The 27954-nt window shown below is 40.1% G+C and overlaps 1 protein-coding gene across 31 annotated transcripts in view; it reads left to right on the forward strand.

Annotated features, from left to right (window-relative positions):
* The first annotated feature begins 12912 nt into the window (after positions 1-12912).
* TCERG1 (transcription elongation regulator 1) overlaps positions 12913-27954 on the forward strand; it is a 64014-nt gene continuing 48972 nt past the window's right edge. For 27 of the 31 annotated variants that reach the window (XR_012414221.1, XR_012414219.1, XR_012414218.1 and 24 more), the window contains exons 1-4: positions 12913-12996; positions 20482-20707; positions 22902-23054; positions 24624-25071. Coding sequence is in view for 14 of the 31 variants with exons in the window: in XM_005558142.4 (XP_005558199.1) it covers positions 12938-12996; positions 20482-20707; positions 22902-23054; positions 24624-25071 (886 nt within the window). In the remaining 17 variants the exon portion in view is untranslated. Of the gene's footprint in view, positions 12997-20481; positions 20708-22901; positions 23055-24623; positions 25072-27736; positions 27816-27954 lie in introns of all 31 variants that reach the window. The other 4 variants (XM_073994522.1, XM_073994524.1, XM_073994525.1 and 1 more) reach the window with 1 other exon arrangement.

Here is a 27954-nt window from a genome sequence, read left to right on the forward strand (position 1 = left end):
AATATGTCCTGATTGGTGCAAAAGTAATTATGGTTTTCGCCATTAATAACTACAGACTTGATCTATGAAGTAGGTAAGTTATCCTAATGTATTAACCCAGGCTGCTGGAGTCAGAAATCTTAAGATTGCCTAAAGCTTCCCTACTCAAATCCAATCCATCACCCAGTTTTGTTGATTCTACCTTTTAAATAGTTCCTGAATCTGTCTCCTTTTCTCCATCTTCGTTGTCATTGCCTTCGGTCAAGGTCTCATCATGGTTAATCGCAACAACGTTCTACTGTCTCCCCAGCTGCAAGCTTGCTCTGATTCATTATTCTCACTATAGTCAGAGTGATCTAAGAAGCAAATCTAATCGTCACTCCCATACTTGAAACCCTTAAATAATAACTTCGTGTCATCTGCAGAATAAAATATAACCCCCATCCTCCTTTCTAGGTCCATTTCCTGCTGCTCCCCTGTACACTAGTGCATTGGTCTTGATGACGTCCTTGTAAGTTCCTAAAATTACTTCAAAAATGCTGTCCCTGATGCATCCTTTCTTGGTTCTTGTTTACTTCCTCAGTTTCCACCTTCACAATGAAGTCTCCCTCCAAACAGTCCCTGATTCTGTGTTTCTGCCTAACTACAAAGAGTATGACATAAAGATTCAAAGCAAATGCAGTAGTATGAGCTTGCCAGACTACCCCACCTAAGTTGTATGAGTTTAGGCAACTCGCTTAAGCTTTCTAAGCCTCAATTACCTCATCTGTGAAATGGGGCTAGTTAGTAGCTGTGGTATGTAGACTGTCATGAGGAATTAAATGAGAAATTCCAGGCTTGCGTGAGCTAATCACTTAGTAATTACTAGCCATTTGTCTTGGCTAATATTCAGTTTGTTTGTTTACTTCTGCTAGACTGTGTGCTTCAAGGATAAAGACTCTTGTGTCTTTAGCAACTATGATAGTAACGGGCACAATATAAGTGTTCCTTAAATGTTTGCCAAATGGACAAATGAATGGATGGAGGATTATCTTCTACACCCCAAATTGGAACACTTGATCTCACATGTTTGAGTAATGGAGAAGAGTTTAAGTAACTTCTAAAATAGTGAGTTATTGCTATAGCAATGAAAAAATTATTACCCTACCCCTTGTCCTGAGTTTGGTGTGGTTAATGACACACTGAAGGTGTTGAGTTTAGAACATTGTAAGAGGCAAACAACACTTTCAGTCAAATTTAATTGAGGAAGCACAATATTGTAAAGATCTGGGTTCTGGTCCTGTCTCTGCCACTAACAGGAGGTGTGACCATGAAAAAGTTAAAAATTAAACTCTCAGCCTTTATTTCCTCATCTGTAGACAAACAATGATGGACAAGATGATCTCGAGGATCCTTTTACTTTGTCAATCAACTGCTTTTGTAACTTCTCAGGGTGATAAGTTACACTTTCAATTTGGGGAAATTGTATATGAAAGTATATGAAATAATTGCATTATAATAGTCTTAACTACTGCTGCTATGTAATGTTCCTGAGATTTTGTTATTGTTGTTGTTTTAACTTTGAGAAACGAAAAATTTTAATGGTAGGAATTTATAATCGGAATGAACCATGAAAGAGATAATTGTTGTTGATACAAGAGGATAAGAGAAAATCCCCACTTACTGCCCCCGACCTGGCCATGTTCAGTGAAAGAACTAGCATTGGCTTTATAGAGTGGATATGATTATTTATGTTAATAAGCAAGGAGACTATAAATGTATTATTAATTACTATGGGACAAATTCAAAGTTTCTGAGAGTTAAACTAGTAAAATGCATACACAATGTACTTAGATATAGTATCTATGTTAGTAAATGAAGAGATTGCAAATGTATGGTTAATTATTCTAGGAAAAACACAAACTAGGGTAATCTTAGCAAATATGATCATTGTTTAATAAGTGGAAACTTAAATAATCATGTGGTATTTTATAGGGAAAAAATTGTGGAAACAAACATAGATGGTCAACCTAAAGCAGGGTACTCTAATCTATGGCTCACAGATTCCAGGTGGTTCGTGAAATTGCTTTAAGGATCTGCAAATTTATGAATTTACTAACCATTTTCTGTCTGTCGGCTTAACCAGCCAATGATGTTAATAATCAAAACAATTCCCTCTCTTTGTTTTGTTTCCTATAAAGCACAACAGAAAAGAACACACTTCTTTTTTTTTTTTTTAATCCTCCTCACTGGAGAAGTAGGCTTAGCTATCTATATAAGGAAGAGGTTCTTGGATAGGACAGAGAGTTTCCCAATGCAAGGGCAGGCACAGTTGGTTCAAGTAGAAGGTGTATCTTTATTTGGAATATGAATTATCAGGCTATCATGGCCCAAAGCTATTAAAAATTCAAATTAAATAACATTCTGCCCTTGTTCTGCTTCTAATCTCGTTGAACTGCGTTCTGATTATTTTGCTTGCTATGTGTGTTTGCCCACAGGGAGGACAGGAGCAGCTGGTCCACCTGACAGTTGTAATTTCTTTCATAGATTAATATATTGGTATTCTGGTTTATGAAGATAATTTTTTTAAGTGTTCAGTTTATAATTTTTTTTGAGACCGGGTCTCCTTATGTTGTCCAGGCTGGTCTTGAACTCCTGGGTTCAAGGGATCCTCCTGCCTTGGCCTCCCAAAGTGCTAGGATTACAGGCGTGAGCCACCACGCCCTGCTGAGTGTTCAGTTTAATGTGTGTGTTACTGACTTTGTTTCCAGGCTCATTTTGCTAAAAAAAAAAAAAAATCTATTCAGGGGGACTGGAAAGCTAGGAGTGCAATCCTTAACCACATGTGTTTCTCGAGGTGAAGCGTACCTTGCGAGCTATCTTGGCACTCACACAGCTAGCTGAGTCTTTTCTGGGGACACCTCACTGGGTACTGCTTGTGCTCACCATTAGATGAGCATCTTGATCCTCTCATTTTGTAGATTGACAAACTGAGGCATACATCATAGTATACCTGTGGTTTTCACCTTTCTCAAAGGTACTTAGCACCTTTGAGAACTAGCTATCTGAACACTTAGAACAGATTTTAGAAAACTTTTTCTTTTGGGCTGGGTAGAGTGGTTCATGCCTGTAATCCCAGCACTTTGGGAGGCCAAGGAGAGAAGATCACCTGAGCCCAGGAGTTGGAGACCAGCCTAGGCAACATAGTGAGACCCTGTCTGTACAAGAAATACAAAAAGTAGCTGGGTGTGGTGGTGCACACCTGTGGTCCCAGCTACTCAGGAGGCTGAGGAGGAAGGTTCGCTTGAGCCCAGGAGGTTGAGGCTGCCATGAGCCTTGATTGCACCACTGCACTTCAGCCTGGGCAACAGAGCATGACCCTGTCTCAAAAAAACAAAAATTAAAAAAAAAAAAACCAAAAAAAAACCCTTTTATTTTGAAATAATTTTGGATTTATAGAAGAGTAGCAAAGTTAGTACAGACATAGTCCACATTCAACTTCCCTTAACATTCACATATTTATTTTCATTTTTATTTTTTGAAACAGTTTCACTCTTGTTGCCCAGGCTGGAGTGCAATGGCATAATCTCAGCTCACTGAGACCTCCGCCTCCTGGGTTCAAGCGATTCTCTTGCCTCAGCCTCCCAAGTAGCTGGGATTACAGGTGTGCGCCAACACGCCTGGCTAATTTTGCACTTTTTTAGTAGAGATGAGGTTTCACTGTTTCGGTCAGGCTAGTCTTGAACTCCTGACCTCAAGTGATCCACCTGTCTTGGCTTCCCAAAGTGCTGGGCAGGCATGAACCACTGTGCAACATTAACATATTATATAATCATGGTTCATTGATCAAACCACAAAGGTTTTGTGTATATATACATTTATATTATATTATATTATATTATATTATATTATATTATATTATATTATATTTTAATAGAGTTAGGGTCTCGCTGTGTTGCCCAGGCTGGTCTTGAACTCCTGGGCTTGGGCAATCCTCCCACCTCAGACTCCCAAAGTGCTGTGATTACCAGTGTGAGCCTGGCCCTTACAATATTAACTAAACAACATACTTTATTTGGATTTCCTCAGTTTTCCCCACCAGTGCCCCTTTTCTGTTCCAGGATGCAATCCAGGACACCACAGTACATTTTAGTCATCATGCCTCCTTTGTTGCCTCAAACTGTGACTGTTTCTCACTCTTTATCTGTCTTTCATGATCTTGACGCTTTTGAAGAGTGTTGATCAGGTGTTGTGTAGAACGTCCCTCAATTCAGATTTGTTTAATATTTCCACAACTTTTAGACTGAGGTTGTGGATCTTGGAGAAGAATACCATAGAGGTGAAGTGGCCTTCTCACCACATCATGTCAGGGGTGTACACTATCACTGATGATACTGATTTCTTTTTTAGTTTTAATTTTAGTAGAGACAGGGTTTCACTATGTGTGCTGGGCTGGTTGAACTCCCAACCTCAGGTGATCCAACTGCCTTGGCCTCAATCTTTTTATTTTGAAAGTTGGTAAGTAAAGAAAAAGAATTAAGCATTTATTCACTTTTAAAACAGAAACTATTTTCAGGTAACTAAATAGCCTCTGTTGTTGAAGGAAATCTCTAATTTACAGAAGACTGTCAGTGAGCAAATGTGGAAGGTAATATATAATTGGAAAAATCATTAGTTTGCCACCCGTAAGGAAAGTATTGATTCAGGAAAGGATAAAATCATTAAATCGTTAGGTTAATGGTTGACAGGTACGTTGACCATTCATCTCATTTTGCCAGAGATGGTCCTAGTTTATGACTATTGTCCAAGTGTAATTATTAATAGTGCCCCTTTTAATGTCAAATGTGGCAGTTTGGATTATAAGTGATAGGCTCACCCTGTTGACAGGGTACCGACATATGTATGAAGCCAAAGTAAATATCATGCAGATAATATTCTGATAATAATAGAATTGAGCTATCATCACCTTTAACTCAGTGTTAATCTTACCATCACTTAGGATGGGACAACCATATGTGTCTCCTGTTGTGATTGAAACTGGAATATACAGGATTACCTATGAAGTTCCCTTGATAAAAATGTTCAATTTAAATCTGGTCAAATATTCAGATCTATCTTCCTGCTTATAGGAAACACAAGGATTGGAGGAAGCAATCAGACAGATCCAGAGGGGAAACAGGCCTGGTCTTCAGCAAGTCCGTATCATGATAAAAGGAACTGTTCTAGGTTAAAAGTGTCTTAAGAGGCATAGCAGCCAGATATACTGCTTGGTTCTGAATTCGATACGTATTTGGCCAAACCAGCTGGAAGGACATCTTGGGGACAGGTGAGGAAATTTGAATATGGATTTGCTATTATGGTTAATTATGTTAGGTGTGAAAATATAATTTTTGCTATGTAGAAAACTGGGCGTTAAAAAAAACAGATGCATTCCAAATATTAGGGGTGGAATATTATGATGTCTATAATTTACTTTAAAAATACTTCAGGGCTGGGTGTGGAGGATCATGCTTGTAATCCCAACATTTCGTGAGGCCAAGGTGGGAGGATCTCTTGAGCCCAGGAGTTTGGGACCAGCCTGGGCAACAACGCAAAACGCTGGCTCTAAAAACAAAAACAAAAAGGAAAACGAAAACATGAAACTAAACTGAAAAAAAAAACCACACACACAAAAAAGCATGAAATAAAATAAAATAAAATAAAATAAAAACGCCTTCAGCATTAACTATAATAAAGGGAGTTGGCAGGAAAAGCAGTAAGGTAAAAGATAAAATATATAAAACATTTCATAAACTTACACCTGAAAGACAGTGTCATAGGTAAGGCAGCCCCCAGTGATCCCACCTCCTGATATTCAGCCCCTCCTTGAGTGTGGTCTACACTTTTCAACTTGTTTCTTCTTCCCCCCCGCCTGTTTTTTTTTTTTTTTCAATTGAGACAGAGTCTCACTCTGGAGCGCAGTCGTGCAATCCCGGCTCTCTGCTGGGACTACAGGCATGCACCACCATGCCTGGCTACTTTTTGTATTTTTAGTAGAGATGGGTTTTCACCAGGTCGGCCAGGCTGGTCTTGCTCCTACTTCAGGTGATCCACCCGTCTCGGCCTCCCAAAGTGCTGGGATTACAGGCGTGAGCCACTGCACCCGGCCACACCTTGCTTCTAATGAACGGATATGGGCAGAAGTGATGGAAATTCACTCCCAATATTATTGAAATATTGAACCTTACAAAAGGTTACAAGTCTGTGGCTTCCATCCTGAGCATTCTCTGTCTTTCGTAGATTGCTCGTGCTGGGAGAAGGACACTGTCATGTTGTGATCTGTTCTATGGACAGGCCCATGTGTGGCATGTCTTCTGTCTAGCAACCTATGAGGAACTGCCATGCTTTAAAAACCAGGTGAGTGAACTTGGAAGAAGATCCTTCAACATCAGGTGAGTCTTCGATCTCGGCTGGCAATCTGACTGCAACCTCATGAGAGGTCTTGAGCCAGAGGCACTTAGACTGTGCTTGGATTCCTGACCCATGGAAGCTGTGAAGTAATGTTTTGTTGCTTTAACCTGCTAAGTTTTGAGATAATTTGTTATGCAGCAATAGGTAACTAATACAGATAGGAAACAGTTATTAGGGTGAAAGAGGGCAAGAAGAACATTATAGGCAGAGAGAAAAACCCGTGAGATAAGTATTTAAGGTAAGAAGCATGAGTGTCTTTCAAAAATGGAAAGAAACCAAATTTGACTAGAACTTAGAAGGCAATAAGGAAAGATGAAGTTGTAGTGATGGCCATGATATAGGGCTACAAAGACCATGTCAAAAGTCTGTTCTTTTTCTATTGGGAATAAGAAGCCATGGAAAGGATTTAAGCAGAGCCTGTTTTAGAAGCTTAATTGGGTGTTTTGCAGAGAAGAGAATAGAGGGAGCAAGGGTGGAAGCTAATCTGGGAGAAGCGCTGAATCATCTGGGCTGGGTATGGAAAACAGATGGCATCGCCTTTCTCAACTCAGACTCTGAAAAGGTCAGCACTGCTCTGGGCCTTACTCTGATTACACAAAATTGGCACAAGGATGGCCATACAAATCAACACCAGTTAATACACTGGCTACCCAATGACCAGTTAGATTTCTTCTTGGAAGACTTCTTACCTATAGATATTCAGATATTTGGCAGTGATGTGTGGACACTAGACTGGGAGGTGAGTCAGATGCTGCCTTTACATCCGCGTTGAATAGGATGAGTGAGAGGAGAAAGTGAGTTTACAGAAAGAGGAGACTAGAGCAAACAGGCAAAGATAACCAGAGAGCAGAAGGCATGTGGCCCCTGAGAAGGAAAGGAAGAGAGTGGGAAACGCTGTAGGTCCTCAAAGCTTTCCAGCCCCTATAAAGGTCATGGCAACTAGACCTCTTGTCCACAGAATTGATTAGTTTTGTTTTCTCACCAATATTAATTTCCCTCATGCTCATTTGGCTTCTTTTCCTTACAACCAAAACATTGTCATGACTAGAATAGATTTCTGCACCATGATTGAGTAGATCATTTGACCTCTATAGATTAAAAAAAAAAAAGGTGAATAGAATGATATTAACACTTGCATATTACTGACTCAATATACTCACAAAGATGCAATTATTTACTTCAGTTCAGGAATTCTCAGCCCCATCCAAGCAGCCTATATGCTGATACTACTTAATAGCTGAACATATAACAACATTTTCTGAGTTTTCTTACATCCTAGATCTAATGGAGATTAGGGGATGAGAGGTTAGAACTTGTTCTGAATTCCGTAAGTTACAGGCTGATGAAGTGACAGTTCGAAGGTAGATGCAATGCAGATGTCATCTGGAGAAGTATTACCTGTTGCCCACAGACATCCATACAGAATGGCAGAAGCCTGGGGAGACTTTATGGTCTAATTGCTGATTGGGAGTAGAGCAGATTGGTTATGAATGTGGACTCTGTAGCCTGGAGGCCTAGGTTTGAATTCCAATTGTGTCATTCACTGGCTGTGTGACTCAGGATGCATTACTTAATCTCTCTGTGCCTTTGTTATCTGTAAAATAGAAATAATAGCAATGCTTACCTCATAGGGTTTTTGTAAAGTTTCAAATGTGTTAGTACATTTAAAGTGCTTAAAACGGTGCCTTGCATGTAGGAAATGATTGATAAATATTACTTATTAAATGAGATGCTTATGTAACATGCTGAGCATACTACAAGCTCAGGAAATGTAAGCTACTATTATTATTTTCTGCTATAATCCTGTATGTTGATTTAGTATGACACTTCCTATTCATGGAGTAATATTGTTCATTTAGTCCTAGTTTCTTGGCTATCTCATTGTCTTCACTTACATATATGCAAAAAGGTAGACCCTACCTTGATTTTGACCTTCTCGGTAAAGCACTAGCTAGCAAAATGCCCTTTTGTAGTCCATTCTGGCTGCAGTAACAAAATACCATAGACTGAGTGGTTCATAAACAATAGAGATTTATTTGTCACATTCTAGAGACTGGGGAGTCCAAGGCCAAGGTGCCAGCAGATTTGGTGTCAGGTGAGAACTAGCTTCCTCAGACGACCTTCTCACTCTGACCTCATGTGGCAGAAGAGGGCGAGAGGTCACTCCTGGGCCTCTTTTACAAGCATGCTAGTCACATTCATAGGGTTCTGCCCCCATGACCTAGTCACCTCCCAAAGGCCTCGCATCCTAATACAATCACCTTGTGGGTAAAAATTTCAACATAGGAATTTGGGGGGACATAAATATCCAGACCATAGCAGCCCTATAGAAACTATGGAAACAAATATTACTTATTGATGATTTTTAGTTGCTGCCTATGCCATGGTAAATAGTTTACTTATGAAATCTCAGGGCAACTCTTTGTTTTCCAAATAAAAAGGTCGAAGCTGTGAGAAGTGACTTGCCCAAGATTATACGGCCAGTAGTTGGTAGAGCCAGGACTAGAATCCTGATCTAATTTACCCCAAAGCTCATTAGCAACTGCTAGCTCTACTGCCTGTGAGGGAGCTAGCAGACGCACCCAGCCTGGGATTCTTTATTTCCAAGATCTCTTTCAATATTTCAAAGACCAATATTTCCAGTCAGGAATAACACAGCTGCACAGTTTATGGGTTAATAAGTGTGTTATTAGGAACTGGGGCTTCAGCCAGGAAAACAGTCTTTTTAAAGCATTTACAGTCTAGACATTATACATTGTGATTTGGGTGAGACGCAGGATTTAGTGGTCTCTAACTGGCTTTGGTGTTAGACACACATGTGGTTGGTTGAATTCTAGCTTCCCCTCTTTTCAGGTATCTGAATGTCACCTTGCATCAGTCCTATCATCTATCTGAGCCTCAGTTTCCCCATTTGTAAATTGGGGACAATACATCCACCTTGCAGGGCTGCCGAAGGGATTGGATATAGTGTATGTAATGTACCTCCTATGGATTTAAGATAGGTACTCAAAAATGGCAGTTATTTTCTTAAAGCCTCATTCTGCATTGGAACCAGTTCTCAAGAGCCAATTCTGATGAGTGTCTTCACAGCAGGACCTAAGCCCTGATGAATTAATTTGTCTGAAGCCAACATTGTGTTTTCATTTCATCTTGATATGCTAATTGTGGGGGGTCTATAATTCAATGGTTATCAATGGAACAAGGGTGGTATTTGCTATTCTGTTCTGTATAGTTGTGTACATTGTCGGTATCCTAATAGTTATCAAGCTTTGACTACAGGAAAGTCCATTTGGTCTCTTAAAAGATGCACTGAATCTCTTCAATTCCTTTTTCATTTTGATTCAATAAAATGGTTCACTCTAGAAAAGCTGTATAGACATAGTTCAAGTCAGATATTTGCAATATGTTGTATATAACAATTGAGCTCAAACTACCTGAATTTCAAGGACATATTTATGGGGATACACTATAGCAATGAAATAATGAAATACATGTACACATATGATTATCATATACATGTGATAGATATACATATGTATATACTTAATCTATTTAAAAGATTATTCTATAATATAAATATCTTAAAGTAGATTAAAATAACATAATAAAAACTATCAGATAATAAAATTTTAATACCTGCAAGGAGTTTCTTCAGACTGACTTCAGACTGAGTTTGTTTTCATTTTTTTTTTTTTTTTTAAATTTGAGATGAAGTGTCCTTCTGTCACCCAGGCTGGAGTGCAATGGTGAGATCTCGGCTCACTGCAACCTCTGCCTCCTAGGTTTAAGCGATTCTGCCTCAGCTTCCCAAGTAGCTGGGACTACAGGTGCGTGCCACCATGCCCGGCTAATTTTTGTATTTTTTTAGTAGAGACGGGGTTTTGCTATGTTGGCCAGGCTGGTCTCGAAATCCTCAGGTGATCCACCCGCCTCAGCTTCCCAAAGTGCTGGGATTACAGGTGTGAGCCACTGCACCCAGCCTGTTTTCATCTCTTATATATGCTAGTGACTTACTTTCTATAAGGTATCCATTTTGAATTTTTTTTTTTTGGTAGGGATTAGTTTGTAATAAGCCATCTATACCAGTATTATTTTCAGAATAATTGACCAGAACTTGGGGATACAAGCTAATGTTGAAAAAGGGATCTAACTCCCAACTTCTGGTCAAACTATAGTTTGTTCAAATGTCACACTTTTTTTTTTCTTTTTTAAGATGGTGTCTCATTCTGCATCCCAGGCTGGAGTGCAGTGCTGCAATTATAGCTCACAGTAGCCTCCACCTGCTGGGCTCAAGTGGCCCTCCCACCTCTGCCTGTCAAGTAGCTGGGACCACAGTCATGCACCACAATGCCTGGCTAATATTTTTGATTTTTGTAGTGATGAGGTTTCCCCATTTTGCTCAGGCTGGTTTCAAACTCCTGAACTCAAGCAGTCCTCCCTCCTTGGCCTCCCAAAGTGCTGGGATTACAGGCCTGAGGCACTGCACCCAACCTCAAATGTCACATCTTTAACAAAATTTTCACCATGCTCTCTTTCTCCAATTACTCATGCTCAGAATTGTGTGAAGCCTTTATCACAATTTATCATATTTAATTGATTTTAAATATTTAACTGGAATTCAGTGTAGATGATGTTTTTAAATTAAAATATAATTCACATACAGTAAAATTCACCTTTTAAAGTATACAATTTGGCTGTGTGCAGTGGTTCAGACCTTTAATCCCAGCACTTTGGGAGGCCAAAGTGGGCAGATCACTTGAGCTCAGGAGTTCAAGACCAGTCTGGCCAACATGGCAAAACCCCATCTTTACCAAAAATATAAAAAATTAGCTGGATGTGGTGGCAGAGGCCTGTGGTCCCAGCTCCTTGGGAGGCTGAAGTGTGAGGATAGCTTGAGCCTAGGAAGCAGAGGTTGCAGTGAGCCGATATCATGCCATTGCACTCCAGCCTGGGTGACAGAGTGACACTCCCTCTCAAAATAAGCAAATAAATAGTATAGAATTCAATGGGTTTTAGTGTATTCACAAAGTTGTGCAACCATTAGTGCTAATTCCAGAACATTTTTATCACTGAAAAATAAATTCCATATCCATTAGCAGTCACTTCCAATTCCTCACTCCCCTCTACCTCCTGGAAACCACTATTCTACTTTCTGTCTGTATGGATTTGCCTGAAATGCAATGTAATTTCATCACATTTCATGTAAATGTAATCATACAACAGGTGGCCTTTTTGTATGTGGCTTTTTATGTCCAAACAATATTTCATTGTACAGTTATACCATGTTTCTTAACCATTCATCAGCTGATGGTTATTGGGTTATTACAATACTTTTTGGCTATTATGAATATTGCTGCTGTGAACATTTGTGCACACGTTTTTATGTGTATCCAATTATTTAGGCTCACAGTATTTAGGAGTGGTGTTTTGCTACTACGCTGACTGGGGTTAAGACCAGGCTCTGCTATTTAGTAGATGTGTGACCTTGGGCAAGCTACTTAACTTCTCTGTGCCTCAAGCTCATCTACAAACAGTGACTATGTTATCCACCTCTTAGTGATTTTTGAATCTTAAAAGAGTTAACGTATGGGACGTACTTAGATCCGGGTTTGCTACATGGTTAGCAAACATGGTAAGCATGCGACATGGACATGCTTACATGGTCCAAGTAAAATTTATCTATTAGTATTATTTTAATATTTTAGGACTTTAATAAAAGGGCTCATCTTCATTGTACCTTTGAAACCCCAAATCCTAAACTTTTTTTTTTGTTAATTAGAAAAACGAAATAAATATTCAGAATCGTCTGGTATTCTGGGTGTCCTAATTTCAGACAAGCACATTATGAGATTGAGTGAGAGATGGCAAAGGTGTAAATTGCAAAGAGGCTTGCCTTCACCAATTTACCTTTCCTAATGCAGCAACTTATAACACCTATTCGCTTGCAACTATTTAGTATAATTTGGGAGGCATTCTTGTAATTAATAATATATTATTTAATAACATGTATATAGAGCTGAGTGGTGACTTGACTCCTGCTACTGTAAAGCTAGGGAATAGCGGCTTTACACAGCAACTGTGCAATTGGTTTACGCAAGGCCCAGGTCGATTTTGATTGGCTTGCCCAGTGGAAATGCTCTCCGCCTGAGCTACTACTGGCCAATATGGCTTCACAGTTGGCTCTCCCGGAAGCCGACAGACACGTGGCTACCGCAGGCCGAGCCGAACGTGGGAGGACTTAGTTCTGCCTACCGCGAGAGGGCGCCGGCGGTTCCTCACTGCTAAAATCACATTTCCCATAAAGCCCCCGAGCCACCAATCAACTGGCTGTCTTCATACCGCTTTCAAAGTCGGCGGGCCCCTTGCCCAATAGCAAGGAAGGTACCGCCCCCATCTCGAAGATTGATGGAAATATTAACCAACCACATCTCAGGCCTCTGCTATCTCCTCCTCTCTTGTTGGGGATTGACGATTTTTCTAGCCAATAAGGGACGCTGGGTCGGCGGGTGGATGAACGCGGCCCTCTGTAATGGCGGAGCGTGGCGGGGACGGGGGCGACGGTGAGCGATTCAACCCGGGGGAGCTCAGGTAAGGGACGCTGTCCTCCCTCACATCTCTGCTCACGAGAGCCCCAGGGGCTAGACCTGCCATGTGGAGATCCGGGGCGGACGGTGGGTAGCGGAGCCGCGGCCGCCCTGGGCCAGGACCGCATGGGGCTTAAGAAGGGGGAAGGGGAAGGTGGCTTGAATGAGAGCCGGGCCCGGGCTGGGCCAGGGCCTCCTGCGGGTTCTTCGGCTGCTTCCTCGTGCTTTCTTGGGGCTCCGCCGCCCCTCGCGGCCTGCGGCCAGCCGGCCGGGCCCGGTGCTCCCGCCTTTGGGCCCCGCCTCAGCCGCGTGTCGCCTCCGTCTCGGCCGACCAGTCTGTCTCCCGGCCGCGTTCCGCTGCGGGCCTGGTTTTCCTCATCGACGTCCCTGCACTTCGCAGTTACTTCCCTTGTACCGCTCGCCACTTCTGGCTAAGCCTTCTCCACGCCCTCCCCGGCCATTTGGGCTCCCCACGTTTGCCCTTTCATTTCATCCCCCTCATCGCTTGCCTTTCTTAACTTCAGTGGCTTTTCTTCCTTTTTTCATCCCTTTATTCCTTATTATTCTGTAGTAGTGAGTACCAACAACAGTAGCAACCGCTTATTAGGCACTTACCGTGTGCCAGTAAACCCTTTACTTAGGTTTGTCTCATTTAATCCTCAAGACCACCTTTTGGAGTAGTTGCTATTAACATTTTGCAGGCCACAGACCAGAGGCATCTTCAGTTGTTACTCGCCCATCTTACGGGTGAGATAACAGCCTCGTGGAGGTTGAGTCAGTAGAGTAAGATTGCATAGGCGGATTTGTGGCTCCAGGAAGTGGCTTGAACTCAGGCAGTCAGGTTTCAGAGCCTGCAATCCCGATTGGCATTCTGTTTGTCTACTACTCGTGCCATTTCCCTGACCAGTGCAGTGACCTTTTTTCCCCTGGAACCTCAATGCCTATGAATTTGTAATTAAAATTTGGTAAAATAAGAGTGACCTGGAGAAATCTTTTGGTCAGTGGTTTTTGAGGAAAAGAGGTGTTATGCTTTATGTGTATATGGTACTTTTTTTTTTTTTTTTCTGTATGGGAGAAATGGCATTTCGGATGTTCACCTCCTATTCTGAATTGTGCTGTTGTCAACATTTGAAAATGAAAAAGAGCAGTGTAGATTATGAGGACTCTTGATACTGTCTAGAGCTTAAGATGAAATTGTGTAAGGAAATGGGTATTATTATTCAAGGTTTTAGAAGAGGAAAATGCCTTTCAGATTCTGCATGGCCACACACACAAATCCCTACCTTGGCAGAAATTAAATTTTGTCTTATTTCAGAGACACATCTGAAATCCTTTAAACTCCTGATGTATACAGTATTAATGAGTGATCAAGGTGAATTGTCAGGATCTTCCAATATTAGCTATGCCAAGCTTATTCTTGATTTCGGTCTTAAAGGGAGGTTACTTAGCTAGTTTCAGATGGATTTATTAGGGAACATTCTTTTGCATTTTAGAAAGTATCTTTCTAAAGCTTTTAAAAACATCCTTATTAATAAAGCCGTTTAGACTTTATTAATGTTGCACAACTGATTTGAATAGGGCTTTAATTTGCAAATGAATGTGCCCTGTTGCAAATATTTTATACCGTAGCCTCTTGGATTGGAACTTGCTTGCAGAGCATACTGTACAGATCTTTATTTTAGCATTTGTCATGAAATTAGGTGTGTATGTGGCCTCTCTGATGGCAGAAGTTGGGGCTTAATTTTTGCATTGTATTTGTATCCTGAATGTACTTCATGGTGTGTCTGTTATAACCTCCTGACAAATGAGATATTCTGTAGTTATGTTGTAAATAAATGAAGATAGGAGATTTAAAGATACTTCACTTACTGGGCCAACATTTATTGTGTACTACGTGACAGTTGCTGGCAGTAGTTCCCTGAACCAGACCAAAAAAAGACGTTTGTCCTGCAGGAGCTTCCAGCTTAAGTAAGAGCCATCTAAATTGTAAATGAAATCAACCACATCAGATGATTAAATCTGCCTGTAAGTGTGAAGTGACTTACACAAGGTCGCTGGTAGTTGGCAGGGTCTGGACTAAACCTCAGGTCTCCTCAATCACAGTTTATAGAATTCGCCCCTCATATGTCAGTAGCATCTTTTTATTTCTTGCCCCTCCAATTAAAATATTGTCTTTAGCATTGGGGAGATTGCATATCTGGATAGAGTACTTCTGTTATAGAAAAATACCTTATGTTTGTATTTCCGTGATCTTGTGAAATATTTTTGTTATTTTTATTCATGCAAGTAGGCTTTTGTTATTCAGAAAGGTTGTAAGTGGTAGGAATATAAACCACAATAGATGGAAAATTTATAGACATTCCAAATGCCATTAAAGTAACTTCCAGAGTCATTTGTGTAGATCCTTTCCCTAGGGCCTTTGTTTACCTATCAATACTTAAGATACTTGCAATCTAAATTTTCTTATCTATAAAATGAGAATAAGAATATTCTGGTGTTATCACTCACTAGCTGCCTTAAGAAAATTATTTTTCTGTGCTGTCATTTCCTCTGTAAAAATGGTGCCAAACTTACCTTATTGGGCTGTAGTGAGGATTAAGAGTTAATATGGGTAATGTCTGTGTAACCATACTGGTATATAGGAACTTTACTATCATTATTAAAACAATAATGTGTTTTAATGTGTTGCAACAGTATACTAAAGGGAACTATATACTAGTGGCTAAAGATAATTCAGAAGTAAATGGGAGATTTCTTCATAGCATTTATCATAATTGAAAACTCAAATTGAGAATAATGAGCTTGAGAGGGCCTGGAGAGGCTAGAAGTGGGAAAGCAGTTTGAGCTGACATTTAAACTTGAGGCTGAATAATGAGACGGAGCTAGTTATGTGAAAATCTGGGGAAGAACATGCCAGGCAAAGAGAACAGGTGCAGAGGCTTCAAAGTAATAAACTTGAAATATTTAAAGGAAAAGAGTAGAATTTGTGGAAAGGTTAATGTGGGCCAGGTAATACAGGGCCTGATAATAATTATAGTAATAATAGCTAACATTACTAATATTAATACTATTTAACACTTCCCAGTACTATTACTGTACTAATGTTACAGAAACAGTAATAATAGCTAATAACTTAGATAGCACTAAGTGCTAAGCACTATTCCAAGTACTTTATTAGCTCATTTAATCCTCACTGCAGGTTCTGGTGAGGTGGTTGTGATGAAGCAGTATGACATGAAGAGCCCAGCCCATGTTCTGTGCGTAATTAACATCAGAAAATGGCAACTTTAGGCCATTCAAAAAAGGAAATTATGTGAATTTTGTCACCATTTTAGTGGCAGACTTTTGAAAACCATCCCAAATTAATAGTGAAATGCCTTTTACAGATAAACACTGCTAGGTTTTGTGGGGGAATGAAAGTAATGATAGTTGAAGTAGTTTACTATGTACCAGGTACCACTCTAAATGTTTCACTGGGATTATCTCATTGAACAGAGATATCAGATACCTTTTCTGTTCCTCACTCATTCACATCTGAGGAAGCTCAAGACTCAGAAATTATGTAACTAGCCTGACAACAAAAGACAGAGTCCTAACAGAGCTTTTTTATGGTTCTGGATCTTAAATACTTAACTTCAAGCTGTAACCAGGAAGTATGAAATTGTAGAGAAATGAATACTGTAGACTTTTTGAAAAAAAGGAGAGGCAGATGGAAAGAAAATCTAAGAGTAGGGTACGTTATTAACTCTCAAGCCTGAAACAGAGTGTCTTTCCTTGGTGGTCAACTTTTTTTTTTGCCCTGAAAGATTGGACATTCCTTCAGTAACAGTGGCCTCTGTCTTTTGGGGATGCATATAATTTGAAAAAGACCTTTTGACTATTTTGATGCAATCCATATTCTTTCTTTTTTTTTAGACAATGTCTTGCTCTGTCTCCCAGGCTGCAGTGCAGTAGTGTGATCTTGCCTTAGTGCAACCACCACCTCTCAGGTTCCTGCTGTTCTCCTGTCTCAGCGTCCCAAGTAGCTGGGATTACAGGCAGGTGCCACCACATCCGGCTAATTTTTGTATTTTCAGTAGAGAGGGTTTCACCATGTTGGCCAGGATGGTCTCAAACTCCTAACCTCAGGTGATCCACCCACCTTGGCCTCCCAAAGTGCTAGGCGTGAGCCACCGGGTGGCATCCAGCCCACATTCCTTTTTAACTCATATTTTCTAACCTTTGGATTGTAGGATCATTTGCAAATTTGATTAAATATACTTGGTATAGTAGTTCTGGACTTGTTTACAATCCTGGTGTAATCCTTGTTATGCCAGGATTGTAAACAAGTCCAGAAGGCAAATTAGTTTTTTTTTTTTTAATTTTTAAATTTTTTTTGAGACTTGATTCTTGCTCTGTTGCCCACGCTGAAATGCGGTGGTGCAATCTTGACTCACTGCAACCTCTGCCTCCCGAGTTTGAGTGATTTTCATGCCTCAACCTCTCAAGTAGCTGGGGCTGCAGGCGTGCACCACCACGCTTGGTGAATTTTTGTATTTTTAATAGAGGCAGGGTTTTGCCATGTTGGCCAGGCTGGTCTCGAACTCCTGGCTTCAAGTGATCTACCCACCTCTGCCTCCCAAAGTGCTGAGATTACAGGCATGAGCTGCTGCTCCTGGCCTAAATTGGTTCTTTATTAGGTTTTTTTTGATGTGTCTCAGAATTGAACTATGATGTGGTAAATTTAGAGAAAGTTCAAAGGGTAGTCTATAAGCAGAGGGTTGAAAAATGTCAGAAAGTTGAAAGAGCCTGGTAAGGAGAGACTATAAGAATGATTTTTTTCAAATATGTAAAGAATATAAATGTTAATTCCTCTCTTGAGGACAGAAATGTAGATTTTTTATGTATAATGTAGATGTATAATAGCTACTGGGAATACCATGATAGGTAGTCAGTTTGGGTACAGTATCACCTAGGTATTCAGTGGTTCATGCAGCAAATACTGATATTAATATTTATTGAGCCCTGTTATGTACAAATCTCTGTGCTAGGGATACAAGAGTGAACAGAATTCCTACTCTGAAAGGGGCATTTGCCTGTGTTTGAATCCTCTATTTTGTTTATTTATTTATTTTTGAGACAGACCCTTGCTCTGTTGCCCAGACTGGAGTGCATTGGCACAATCTCAGCTCACTGTGACCTCCACCTCCCGGGCTCAAGCGATTCTCCTGCCTCAACCTCCCAAGTAGCTGAGATTACAGGCGTGCAATACCAGCTATTTTTTTTGTATTTTTAGTAGAGATGGGTTTTCACCATGTTGGCCAGGTTGATCTCGAATTCCTGACTTTGAATGATCTGCCTGCCTTGGCCACCAAAGTGCTGGGTTTACAGGCACAAGCCACCATGGGCCACCTGAATCCTGGCTTTAATACTGAACCAATTGTTTGGCCTTGGACAAGTGACTTCTTTGCTTTAGTTCTTTATCTGTAAACTGAGATTAATAGTATCCATCGGGTTGTTTTGATGATTAAAAGACTTAATATTTGAAAAGAGCTTAGAGTAAGCACTGCCTTGCTCATAGTAAGCACTTTTAAGAGTTAATAATTATTTTACAAAAGCACTTGGGGGAAGAGATAGATAATACTATCTCATGTGACATTACTTATTTGCTTAAATGCTGTGGAGAAAATACATAGGGTGTTGAGAGTGAGAGGTGGTGAGGTAGTGTGCCCTACAGGGAAAGGCTTTCCCTTTAGATAGAGACTACTGATCATGTCCTAAGTTACCCCCTGCCCCCTTTAAAAAGTTTAGAAGTAATTTCAAACTTACAAAATGTCACAAAAATAAAGCTAGAGTGTATTCAATGTTAATATTTTACCTTTTCTGCTTTACTATTTGCGTGCACACATGCCTCCTCTTTGTTATTCTGAACTGCGAGGGTAAGGTGTACCTATGGCTTTTTACCTCTCAATACTTCAGTATTTTCTAAGAATAGAGATACTATTTTACTTAACTACAGCCTAATTATCAGCTTCATAAATTTGTAATAATACTTTAATATGTTGTGCATATTCCAGTGTTGTCAGTTGATCTGGTAATGCCCTGTATGGCGTTTCCTCCTGTTATTACAGAATTCAATCTAGAGTTAAAATTGTGTTGTTATTGGCCGAGTGTGGTGGATCATGCATGCAATCTCAGTACTTTGGGAGGCCGAGATGTGCAGATCGCCTGAGGTCGGGAGTTCGAGACCAGCCTTGCCAACATGGTGAAACTCTGTCTCTTATAAAAAAAAAAAAATTGTGTTATTGTGTCTCTTTAAACTTCTTTAATCTGGAGCATTTCCACGCATTTCTTTGTCTTTTATGGATAACACTGACATTTCTGAAGAATACACATCCCCCTTTTAATAGAAAGAACATTCCTTCTGGCCGGGCGCTGTGGCTCATGCCTGTAATCCCAGCACTTTGGGAGGCGAAGGAGGGCAGATCAGGAGATCAAGACCATTGCCAACATGGTGAAACCCTGTCTCTACTAAAATGCAAAAAAAAAAAAAAAAATTAGGCAGGCATGGTGGCGCACGCCTGTAGTCCCATCTAGTTGGAAGAAGAATAGCTTGAACCCGGGAGGCGGAGGTTGCAGCGAGCCCAGATTGCACCACTGCACTCTAGCCTGGCAACAGAGTGAGACTTGGTCTCGAAAAAAAAAAAAAAGAAAAGAAAGAACATTCCTTATTCTTATTCTGAGTTTGTCTGATATTTTCCTCATTATTAGATTGAGGTTATACATTTTTGGCTGGAATAGGTGATGTTGTATCCCTCTCAGTCACACATTATTTGTCCTTCTTAGATGATAATTAGTTTTGATCACAGGGTCCAGGTATTACCCAATTTCCTTATTACCTAGAGTGTTTTGTTTTGTTCATCCTTTCTTGCAACTTTAAGCAGCATGTGGGTAAAAACTTTAAGATCATCCAGATAACCCCCTTGTCTAAATTTTTGCCTAGACTCGGCATCCCTTGATCATTCATCCAGACTAGATCATCCATTGACGTAAGTTTTTTTTTTTTTTTTTTTTTTCTGAAATGGGGCCTTGCTCTGTGACCCAGGCTGGAATGCAGTGGCATGATCTTGGCTCATCGCAACCTCCATCTCATGGGTTCAAGTGATTCTCCTGCCTCAGCCTCCCCAGTAGCAGGAAGTACAGGCGTGCGCCTCCATACCTGGCTAATTTTTGTGTTTTTAGTAGAGATGGGGATTCACCATGTTGGCCAGGTTGGTCTTGAACTCCTGACCTCAGGTGATCCTCCCTCGGCCTCCCAAAGTGCTGGATTACAGGTATGAGCCACCGCACCCGGCCCATTGATGTAGTTTTTATCATGATGGTTGCAAAATGATGACTTTCCAACTCCAGTTAGACTTAAGAACCTTTTAAATTTGATATAATTAGAGATCAGTAGCTACATTTTTGTAATTTTAAGAAAGAAAACTTTATTCCTTGCTCTCCCATGTAGGATGGCCCAACAGCAGGCCTTGAGGTTCCGAGGTCCGGCTCCCCCACCAAATGCAGTGATGCGAGGCCCACCACCTCTGATGCGACCTCCTCCACCTTTTGGTATGATGCGAGGCCCTCCACCACCACCACGGCCCCCCTTTGGACGTCCTCCTTTTGATCCTAATATGCCGCCAATGCCTCCTCCAGGAGGGATACCTCCACCTATGGGCCCTCCACACCTCCAGGTAAAGAATGTAGAGGTTGCCATTTCTTTGTTAGCATCATTATCAATATTATATATGGGTTTTGATTTAACAACTTATATTCTTAAATAGTTTCAGTTTGTAGGAAAATGGGAGCTAAAGAGAAGATCCATATATTAATATGTTTCTTCTAAATTAGTGGTAGCAGTAATTACTAAGGAAATTCTCAATAGAACTTTAAATGGTGATAGAGAAGTATATGTATAAAACCAGGAGTCAATAGTTTTTACTTACCTTTAGCTCTGTGAATTGGCTTTAGTAATACATCTTCTTTGTGGGAAATGAAGTTTGAAATCTTAAGATATTTTTGAGTGGAGAAAATTTGTTTTCAATGATATATGTTGCCAGCAAGTCTAAAAATATATGTATATATATTCCTGAGTAGTTATTGTCCCCAGGAAAGTGACAGCAAACACATTTTATAAGCACAGTAGAATTTTTTTTCTCCCCTGCGGGGAAAAGTAGGGTTATCTTACTATTTTTGAGAAAGATTTATTAGGGGATTTCTTTAAATAAAAACACTTGTGGTATTTTAACCTGTGGCATATATTCCTCTCCATTGTATCCAGACTTGCTGTCTGAAGTGAGGTCATGAAGGTATCAACTCTCGAATGTCTCATTTTGGGATTGTATTTTTTTTATTTGAGTATGTATCTATGTTTTCTTAGTTTAGCCTGTATAATTCTGAAACCAAATAAATATAGTGGTATCATCTGCCTTCCGTTAGCTTAGACAGTGAAGAATGAATTATACTAAAAATAGAAGAAGACAATGATGTGCCATTTAAATGATGTTAACTCTGTTTAGATAGGATTGTGGTTATGAAACAGACAGGTTTTAATACTTTGCTGAATAATTTCATGGCCTTCCAAATAACGAATAGCCTCTCCTTCCTTTAAACACATTGTTAAATGGTTTTATATTTGCTTCAAGGTTAGAATAAGAAATAGCTTTTTAACTTATTCTGGTATAATCTTTAACATGTGAATTTGTTCTAATTTGTGCCTTTAAGAGTTAAACCTACTTGTGGAGTATTATAAAATGTAATGAACTAATGTAACCCTCTCATTGAAATATATCAAATGTTGTGCTGAGATACTTTCTAATGTTGTCATGCCTTTCTCGGTCTTGAATAATATGTGTGGCTTTACTTTTTATTAAGTCCAAGTGATTTTCAGCCAAAGGCTCATGAAACATTTGGGATAGATATTTTGTGTAACTTAGATCTGGTGTGCTGACGCCTGAAAGATACTCAACTGATACTGAAAGATAGGAGTATGGGAAAGAAATTTTTAGGAAAGTAAAGTACAGCTTCACATTATTAGCATAGTTTGAATTCCATTATCCAGATTAAGGTGCTTTTGATAATTGAATTTTAATGTTACTTATAGATTATAGAGGAAATCTTTTAAATCCCTGCTCAAAATGTTTTTATAATGTCATAGTGTCAATTTTTTAATTTTGAAACTCATTTTTATGTGCAGTGAAAACTTTTTCTTGAAGGATTCTTCAAGAAGCTGTGGAGACAGTGATGTGCCTGGTATTAAAACAGTATATAAAAATGAATTTTTTTTTTTTTTTTTTTTTTTTTTTTTTTTTTTGAGACGGAGTCTCACGCTGTTGCCCAGGCTGGAGTGCAGTGGCGCGATCTCGGCTCACTGCAAGCTCCGCCTCCCGGGTTCCCGCCATTCTCCTGCCTCAGCCTCCTGAGTGGCTGGGACTACAGGCGCCCGCCACCGCGCCCGGCTAATTTTTTGTATTTTTAGTAGAGACGGGGTTTCACTGTGGTCTCGATCTCCTGACCTTGTGATCCGCCAGCCTCGGCCTCCCAAAGTGCTGGGATTACAGGCTTGAGCCACCGCGCCCGGCCAAAAATGAATTTTTTTTAAAAAAGTAATCCAGCGCTGTGTGTGTGAAAAGCAGAACATATAGAAAGGGGAGAGCAAAATTCAGTGACGGTGTTATAACCCACAGTTGACCACTATTAGTAGTTTGATGTGTTTCTTTCTAGTTCGGTAATTTTTGTTGCAGACATTTTGCTTCTACGACAGGTGAATGTATTTGAATAGACTATAAAACTAGTTTCTCTTACAGTGTTTTACTTTTGAGTAGAATTCAGTAATAATTTGGAGGAAAAGTAATTAAAGTGACTGTTACTGTCCTTGTGAATTAACAGAGACCACCTTTCATGCCTCCACCCATGAGTTCCATGCCTCCTCCTCCGGGTATGATGTTTCCACCAGGAATGCCTCCTGTGACTGCTCCTGGTACTCCAGCACTACCTCCTACGGAGGAGATATGGGTTGAAAATAAAACTCCAGATGGAAAGGTAAATTATAAAATATAATTTAAGTTGTCTTTTTTTGACAGAGGAGTAAAAAAGAGTTCTGGCAGATTGAGATCAGTGATATTGTCAATTAAGAATGAACCTTGGGTAAGCAGGGAAATGGGGTAAGACTCCAGGAGAAGCTGACTGGATTCGATTTTTGTGCAGCAGATATAAGGTTGCCTGGAGTGCTAACACACATTTACCTGTGATTCTGGAAGCTTCTGGTCACTTTGGTACCATCTGCCTAGCACATACTAAATTTCAGGCTCCTAGAAGGAAAGCAGGTGTTCAGCATATACTGCATTGTTTGCATAACTGGTTTAGGCACATCGAGCCATTCTTATCAGTAAGGGAATGTCAACCCTCCTGAAATCCAAGTTCTCAGACTACAGATAAGGGCCAGCAGGGCTTTCTACGGATAGCTGTCTCAGGTCTGTTATGTTGAATTTCTGCATATAACATGGGTTTTCCTTTGGGTGTTAAAAATACAATGTGCTCATTGTAGAAAATTGGGCTGTGGGGAGGAATTACTTATTTTTTTTTTGTTTTGTTTTGTTTTTGTTTTTTGAGATGAAATTTTACTCTGTTGCCCAGGCTAGAGTGCAGTAGTGCGATGTTGGTTCACTGCAGCCTCTACCTCCAGGGTTCAAGCAATTCTCCTGCCTCAGCCTCCTGAGTACCTGGGGTTACAGGCACCTGCCATCATGCCTGGCTAATTTTTGTAATTTTAATAGAGACAGGGTTTCACCATGTTGGCCAGGCTGGTCTCAAACTCTTAACCTCAGGTGATCCCACCCACTTCGGCCTCCCAGAGTACTGCTGGGATTACAGGCGTGAGCAACTGTGCCTGGCCCTAAGTTATTTTATTTTTTATTTTTTTATTTTTGAGATGGCTTCTTGTGCTGTCACCCAGCCTGGAGTGCAGTGGTGCGATCTTGGCTCACTGCAACCTCTGCCTCTTGGGTTCAAGCAATTCTCCTTCCTCAGTCTCCTGAGTAGCTGGGATTATAGGCGCCCACCATCACGTCTAGCTAAATTTTTGTATTTTTAGTAGAGACGAGGTTTTACCATGTTGGCTAGGTTGGTCTCGATCTCCTGACCTCAGGTAATCTGCTTGCTTCAGCCTCCCAAAGTGCTGGGATTACAGACGTGAGCCACTGCACCTGGCTATTTTTTATTTTTGAGATGGAGTCTCTGTTGCCTAGCCTGGAGTGCAGTGGTGCGATCTCGGCTCACGGCAACCTCCACCTCCTGGGTTCAAGTGATTCTTTTGCCTCAGCTTCCCGAGTAGCTGGGATTACAGGTGCCTGCCACCATACCTGGCTAATTTTTAAATATTTTTAGTAGAGACAGGGTTTCAACATGTTGGCCAGGCTGGTCTCAAACTCCTGACCTCAAGTGCTCCACCTGCCTCTGCCTCCTAAAGTGCTGGGATTACAGGCATGAGCCACCATGCCTGGCCCTATGTTATTTTTAAATAGCTTTAAAGATAAAATATGGTTCCATTATTGTTTTTAATAATAATTGACAGATTTTATGATAACCATTGATTTTTTGCTTCTACTGCAGGTTTATTATTATAATGCTCGGACACGTGAATCTGCATGGACCAAGCCAGATGGAGTTAAGGTTATTCAGCAATCAGAACTGACACCTATGCTTGCAGCCCAGGCCCAGGTTCAGGCTCAGGCCCAGGCTCAGGCCCAGGCGCAGGCCCAGGCCCAGGCACAGGCCCAGGCCCAGGCGCAGGCGCAGGCGCAGGCCCAGGCGCAGGCCCAGGCCCAGGCGCAGGCCCAGGCCCAGGCACAAGCTCAGGCTCAGGCACAAGCTCAGGCCCAGGCCCAGGCTCAGGTCCAGGCCCAGGTCCAGGCACAAGTACAAGCACAAGCAGTTGGAGCTTCCACCCCTACGACCAGTAGCCCAGCACCTGCAGTATCCACTTCAACGTCGTCATCCACCCCTTCCTCTACCACTTCTACCACAACAACTGCTACTTCAGTTGCGCAGACAGTATCAAGTGAGTACCACCCAGCATGTGTTTTTATATAGGGGCTAGAGAGGTGAACCAGTAGGGGACTACATTTCATATTGATCCCAGTGTTTCTGGTATTATCCTTTAATACCAGAATTATTTAAAGTACATTTTTGGCACTAAAACTTTTGGGTTAGAGGAAAACAGGAATTTATATTAATAGGAGGAAGTATTTGCCCAGTTGCAATTCATGAAGCTAAGTTGAGAAAGTGCAGAGTTAGCTGTTCCGCTTGGCCAATAGTAATGCCGGGCATTGTGGGCTTGCAAAATAAGTGTGCGTCTTGGTCCCTACCTTACAGAGTTTCCAGTGTTCCTAATCGAGGAGGCAAGAGTAACACATGTGAAACAATTAGATATTGGTGTGCAAAACTATACAGTGAAAAAGATGTAAGAATTTGGGAAGTGGAGAAACGAGTGGGTGGACTATATGGGTATTTATCATGAAGGAAACAGAGTAGGGTTTAAGTAGGTTCACAGGTAAGGAAAGGATTTTCAGATAGGAGAAGCAACATGAATAAAGGTTAGGAAAATGATAAGTGTAGTTTATGGGGTTTTTAGGAAACTTCTGAGGTGAGAGGGTTTTATTTTGAAGGGTCTTAAGAACTAGGCAAATAGGTAAGACAGGTACCGGGGGTCTGTATAAATGCAGTATTTTGCAAGTTTTTTTGGTGTTGGTTTTTTGGGTGGTGATGAAATCAGGGAGGTTTATTAGGAACTTCTCAGTAATCTCTTTTAGAGTAGTTTCTAGACTGGGATGCGAGTAGGTAAATTGAGGAGTTGCCATAGAAGGCAGCAGTCAGAAAGGCAGGAGAATTTTCAGGTATAAACTCACAGAGGCTCAAAGAATAGATCTTTTCTGAAAAGGTGAGAGTTGATTAATAGCAGATTTCAGGGATGAAGAGAGGGACACAGCTGTTAATTGGCTTAAAAGATTGTCATTAATATGAAAATATTGCTTTCTTTTTGGGAGGTTTATTTCTTTTTTTCTTTTTGTATTAATATATGCATATTACTCCTTACTCTGCAGGTTGAGACTAAGTCCAAAAGTACTTAAATAATGATTTTTAAAAATTCGATTATTTGTTATGACACTTGTCTGAAGATACACAGCTGTTCCTACAGTTTGATTATAATTTGTATTATTTTACTACCAGGATAATTGATAAGAATCAAGAAAAAAATGTGGGTTTTTTTGTGATTACTTCAGGGACTTGGGAATTATTAGTGTGTAAGAAATATGTATAAGAGAGAAATTAATTCACATTGGCTTCAAATTTGAATTTATTTTATTGATAAAAAGCAACTGAAGAAGTTAAGTAAGGTACATATAATACGGGGATAGCCTTTAAAGATCCTGTCAATGGTTTTTAGATAGTTTGTGGGGGAAATGTACTGAACAGGAAAATGTGAATAGTGTTTTACAAGTCTTTGCTTTTGTAGCTAAGGTGAATTTTGATATGAAAGTATAACAGTCATACTAGCTAGTTTGTTAAGGGTCTTTACCTTTTTACAGGCTTAGTGCCTCCCAAACCTCTGGCAACGCAGGAGACTACCAGTTTTTATGGGGGACCTGTGGCAGTAATGGGAGAAGGGGATTAATAAAAGCAATGTAGTTTTATGTGGAGGGTCTGTGTTGCTTAAATTGTCTTTCCTGCATTCTTAGAAAGGAGAAATAGTAGTACTTCATTTTGTTTTAAGAAAAGTGATTAGCTAGATAACTTAACCATACTATATGTAGTCCATTTCTGTTTTCAGAGTGGTGTGTCAGTAAGCTCATAGCTGTCTTCTGTCCTGTTTGTCAGTTTTGCTTTATTCTTCAGTGATTGGAGGACTTTATTCCCAGAAATATAAAATAGCAAAATCATATTCTTTTTACTGCTTTTAAACATCAATTTTGATGTTGTCTACATATTCCAGTGTCTGTTTTTATTTTACTTGATTCAGTATCATAAAGCGTTGTCATACTGCAGTCTTAATATTTCTCCGTTTATTATATATAGTCACTTGTCTTTTTTAGTTAAGATCTGAGACTGGGTTAGTGTATTTTGAGGCCTAGTGCTTCACTAGTCGCTTTAGCAAATGAAGTTAGTAGGAATTTACCCACTGAAGTCTTAGATACCATTCTCCCAGTTTCCCATTATTTTATTGCTTTTGTTCTTTTCCTGTCATGACTCATGGCTACTAATCAAATTCAGAAAATGCTGTGCTGGAAAGTAAGAGAAATGGGTTGAAGAAATATTTTTTTGTCATCTCCATTTGTGTTCTTTTCCACTTGAAATTTGATGCCCTTATTTATTTTCCTGACTATAGTAGTTTGGATCACAATTTTAGCAATTATCTGAATACTATAATAATATTTAAGTTTTAATTTTCTGAACTACAATATAGATCTATGGGGTAAATGGGACTACAAATTAAGAATATATTTTAATCCCAGTTGAGCATAAACTCAGTTTGTGCAAATTCGTGAAAAATGATGAAGAAATCCTACTTCTCAGGGAAGTTGGGAACAATGACTAGATACGTTTTCAGCCATTATAGTGGATTACAAATGCTAAATGGTATATGTATGGGACTGGGCAAATGTTGCATGTACTTTGTATTTTTCACACTGTTATAAAATTATATTAATATGATACTGTACCCTAAGGCTAGGTCTATGCTAGACCAACAATTCATTCCTGGGCCCCTGAAGATACTTGTTTGGCCCTGCTGTCTATTTAGCCAAGGTGAGTCCCTCATTAACAAGTATGAAATTGCTCACATCTTCCCAGCCTAAGTGAGTTTTTCATTATTAGAAGCTAGAAAAAAATACTGACAGATTTTGTTGTCAGTTGGATTATTGGGTGGTTTGTATTAAACAGTGTG

The sequence above is a fragment of the Macaca fascicularis genome, chromosome 6, assembly GCF_037993035.2.
Source record: "Macaca fascicularis isolate 582-1 chromosome 6, T2T-MFA8v1.1".
NCBI classification, from domain to species: domain Eukaryota; kingdom Metazoa; phylum Chordata; class Mammalia; order Primates; family Cercopithecidae; genus Macaca; species Macaca fascicularis.